General features: G+C 40.1%; 1 protein-coding gene across 1 annotated transcript; it reads left to right on the top strand.

Annotated features, from left to right (window-relative positions):
• Nucleotides 1-1,864: 1,864 nt before the first annotated feature.
• Nucleotides 1,865-2,709, top strand: LOC116267141 (dirigent protein 1-like). Its single transcript, XM_031648726.2, has one exon. The coding sequence runs from the start codon at nt 1,937-1,939 to the stop codon at nt 2,510-2,512; it is 576 nt and encodes a 191-aa protein (XP_031504586.1). The 5' UTR covers nt 1,865-1,936; the 3' UTR covers nt 2,513-2,709.
• The last annotated feature ends 1,912 nt before the right edge of the window (nt 2,710-4,621 follow it).

Genomic DNA, 4,621 nt, shown 5'->3' with positions numbered 1-4,621 from the left:
ATAAGTCTATTTCTGAGATCTACTTAAAGTTTTAAGCATACATAATTTCAAAATTAGGGTACATTTGCTTTCTTATGTTTAATATGACATTTAGACTTATAAAACTGAACATTTAGTTTTGTCATTTGTTTGATTACCCTTAGTAAAGATGCCAAGAACGGTCAGACCTCGTATTGACAAGTCAAATCCCATCTCTCAGAATCCCACACAATGAACAAAGATGAGTATAGTTAAAAAATTTCAATTTGAAGATAAGATAGCTCCCACAATTTATCCATAACGAGAACAAATCTTAACAAAATGAAATTTGCAAAAAAAAAAAAAGACAAAAAGTCATATTTGAAAAGAAGAGTAATTAGCTAAACCAATAGTTCTCATAATTCTGTCTATCAAATCTTCAAGCAAATTTATAGAAATGACAAAGAAACAGTTAATCCCACTCAGCATGGTTAGCAAATGCAGAAATAGAATACGTAAGTTTGTTAGGACAAATGGGATTGGGAGCGCACATCATTTTCCCAGATCTTTGCTCCAGCAGCTTATGAAGCAATCGGCTGCTCCAGCAGGTGGTGAGTACTCAATGAGGCTGGCCAACGTCAAGCGAACAGTGATACTGTGGACAAGGGAGATATCAACCAAGATGGACAAAGAGAACCAAAAGAATCAGAGGCAAAGAGAGGCATTTATGCCAAATGCCTCATGCAGTCATCTGGACAAGTACCCAGCTTATCATCAAGCCTAACTGCCCGATCATGTAGTTCAGATGGATGAGTAAGCCTCAGTTTTTGTTGGCTGGTTTCCTTGCTACCTGGGAGGGGAGAAGAGCAGGCCGAAAGAGGGCTAATAGAAGAGAAATAGAGAGAGAATTCAGAAATTTAAGAAAAGATGTATGGATGCAAGAGAATGGAGGGAGAGGAGGGCATGAAGGAGGGAGAATGCAAGAGAAGAGAAACTAGAATGTAGGAGAAATTGAGACATCAATTACGTCGATTGAAAGAGAGGAAAGGTTGATGGGGAGAGAGTCCCTTTTTCTTGTCCTGTTTGTTTACAAAAGCACTTAAGCATTTGCTGTGCCTTTAAAAGTTAGCCTGAACTCGACTCGGTTGACAATGAAGGAACTTAGCCTCACTCGAGTCGGACTCATTTAACTCATTTATGACGATTTCTTTCTTTCTTGCTATATTTTCTAGTAGAGATAGCTGATATGCGTGATAATGAGAGTTTTAGAGTTCTCTAAAGATAAAGCAAAAGACAAAAACTTTTTTTTTTAAAAAGAAAAAAACAGATCATAGATTTTGTCAATGAAGCGAGTGGGCAAGTGAGCCATCAAACAAAGGTTCAGCAAGAAGGGTTCTTGGTTTTGAGCAGCATGAGCGAGGGTTCTAAGCAAAGAACCAAGGAACCATCACTCGAGCCAAAAGGAAAAATCAAAACCCTCACTCTCACCATAGGGTTATCACTCCAACCATAGGGTTTTTGAGAGCTCAAAACTAGAGGTAGGCATCTGACCCGCATGACCTTAATGGCATTTGATTAAGCTTCCGTAGAAAGTGAGAGGAGAAAAGGAAAACGGTTGTGAGAGAAAAGATGATAAGGGAGGAAGAGCGTGGGTGAGGAGAGATAAAAGCGACACAGAAAATGAATGATATGAGGATAGACGGTGGGTGTAATGATGAGAGTGGGAGGAAGCGTGGGTAAAGAGAGAAAAAAAAAGAAAAACTCTTTTGAGAAAGGCAACGATGGTAAAAAAACAAAATGAAAAATTAATGATGACTTTGAAAAAAATGAGGCATAAAAACAAATAAGTAACTTTTTCCAATTCATATTTTATATATGTGTCTATGTACTCGTTGAGAGAGGGAGAGAGAGCAAGAGACTGTATAAGTAAAAGCCATAGTAGGCAGTATTCTTAGCAACACCAAACCTCACAGGCATAATGGTCAAGCTACTTAGAAATGCTGCACTCTTTCTTATCTTCTTCACCCTTATTAGTCTCCAGTTTGCTGCTGCCAAAAGAGGCAGCTGGTTCCGGAAAGACCTTCAAGCACCCAAATCTCTGGGCGCACAGAGAGTAAGCCACCTTCATTTCTACTTCCACGACACAGTCAGTGGGCAGAACCAAACTGCAGTGTCCATAACCAGAGCTGCGCCGACAGCAAACGCTTCAGCCACCCAGTTTGGCCTTATCAGGATGATGGACGACCCCCTGACGGAAGGCCCAGACCCGACTTCGAAATTGATAGGCAGAGCTCAAGGACTCTATGCCTTGTCGAGCCTGCAAGAATCGAGCCTGCTCATGGCGGTTGATTACGTGTTTCTGGACGGAGAGCACAAAGGAAGCACCCTTAGTATACTGGGAAGGAATGCTGTTTTTCACAAGGTGAGGGAGATGCCGGTGGTCGGAGGAACCGGCACCTTCCGGCTCGCTCGCGGCTATGCAATAGCGAGGACTCATTCCTTCACTAGCCAAACTGCGGTTGTTGAGTATAATGTTGTCGTCATTCATTACTAGAACATGTCTCGCCTTCTGCTTACTGCTGTTAGGACTTGGAAGAAGCTGCAGCAGAGCTCTAGCTGGAATAAATTAAGTAGAGAATGTTAAACCATGCATCAAAAGCTCCTTTTTTGTCTCTACGTATTTTTCGTAGGCCTTGATCTTAAGCAACAAGGCCTGTTTAGTTCATGAAGTCGTCTGTATTTTGTGGTTCATCTTCTAGCTGTTGCAGTACTTGCTGTTATCTCTTAGTCTTTCTAATGAACCGGTGTTCTTCGGTTTTGACGAAAATAGAAGTATATATGATGCGCTGGTTTTGTTATATCATAGTAAAACATTTTCAAAGCAACCAGCAGAGTAAATTTCTCTTCAGTCGTCCGGAAATCCTGGCTGTTCTTCAACTGTCAATTCTTTTTCCCTAACCTCTTTTTGAAATTCATAAGATCGAACTGTATTTAACGATACGCATCGGTCAACATGCTGTGTTAATTGGTGAACAAACCGATTCAGCTACAATACCGTTATGTTACAATGTTGGCACAAAGTTCAATTAGTTTGTTTAAGAGAAAGAGACGTACTCAGGCACCGAGCTCTTCCTTTAAATTAATATATAATAACTTGCTCTTATTTTTTGACAGGATATGTCTTTCGATTTCACGGTTCTTTTAACAGGATATTCTTTAAAATTCTGGTCAATCTTTTTATATAAAGGTACTCTAATCCCAAATTGCATAACCAATAAAAAATCATTTTTTTGAAAACCGGATAGAGAGTGTTCCCTTCACAAAAATAAGTATCCCCTGATCCTTTTATTTTTATTGGAAAGGGTAGGGTCTGGTGTTTTTCTTAAAAGGAGATGACACCCAATCTTAAAAACAGGTTGCCCCAGTCTCGCCAAAGATGGAAGGCTTGGGCCTCTCACTTCGTAGTGGATTCCCTTTCACTCATCCTAAAGAGACACCATAATAACGATCTTGATGGACGCTATATTTTACTGGTTGCCTTTCCTAGCAAGTGTAAGAAAGAAATATATAAGGTGATCAATAACTAACTATATTAAGTGATTAATATTGGTAGCAAGTATTAGGTGATTAATATTTGTAGCAAGTGGACACTATATTTTTTTTGGTATGTGTATAAGTGAGAGGGTTCTGTCTTCTTTTGCAGTTTAATCTCTCAAATGATGTTATTGGTCATTTGAGATTTCTGATATTTTCCCCCCATAATTCGAAGATAGAATGAGGATTTTAATTTTTTATAGTGAGGTAAATGCCTTTATATTTTTTCCTTCCCTTCTCACGTATTTTTGTCTTTTGTTATTATTTCTTTCACCAATAAAGTTTCTCTTTCCCAACTTTTCCCACTTTCCTCCCCTTCGTCCATTCCATGAGCTTTCCGGGCATCATCAACATCATTCCTCTCAACTTTACAAGCAGTAATCGTTATCGCGCAACGGGGGGTGTACTGTTCTTATGCTGTGTACAGACCACAAAGAACTCCTTCGGTAAGTGATGACTTTTCTTTAAGTGGTTAGAGACGCTTGTAATGTTTTCCTAAAAAAAAAAAGGCAAAATTGCTAGTCTTCCAAAAATGTTTCGAAAACATGGACAAGTCATTGATCCTTAGTTGATTGTCAAGGCATAGATCATTTTTCTTGTTTAAGGTTAAGAAATCTAAACGTATAGTTGAGGCCCCAAAGAAATTTGAAACGCATAGGGAAAGGTGATCCAGTTACTAATTAAATGCATTTGTTCTCAAAGTATTTTTGGGCACTTTCTAAAGACAAGAAGTTGTGGGCTATAGAAAACTTCATAATATATTTTGATCCTCTAGTATGCTTCTCTTCTCTTTGATTGCTCCCGTCTTTGTTCTTGTTGTCTGTTGAGAGGGCCTGATACGGCCCTGCCTAGGACTAGGCCGGGATAAGCCTCACTCGCTGCCGAATGCCACCTACTACCCACGACCCGGAACGCAATGCTCGACTGTGCAATCCCTTTGTCGCCAGGAGAGCCCGAGAGGCTTAGTGAGGGTGTGACGAGGCCATACGACGTATGAGGTTTAGGGGCTGTACTAACCCTTGTGGATGCAGGTCATAGCACTGAAGACGCTCCACCCAGCGCCGCAGCA

This window comes from Nymphaea colorata, chromosome 13 (assembly GCF_008831285.2).
Source record: "Nymphaea colorata isolate Beijing-Zhang1983 chromosome 13, ASM883128v2, whole genome shotgun sequence".
In the NCBI taxonomy this organism is placed as follows: domain Eukaryota; kingdom Viridiplantae; phylum Streptophyta; class Magnoliopsida; order Nymphaeales; family Nymphaeaceae; genus Nymphaea; species Nymphaea colorata.
This window is presented reverse-complemented; position numbering and strand designations above follow the sequence as displayed.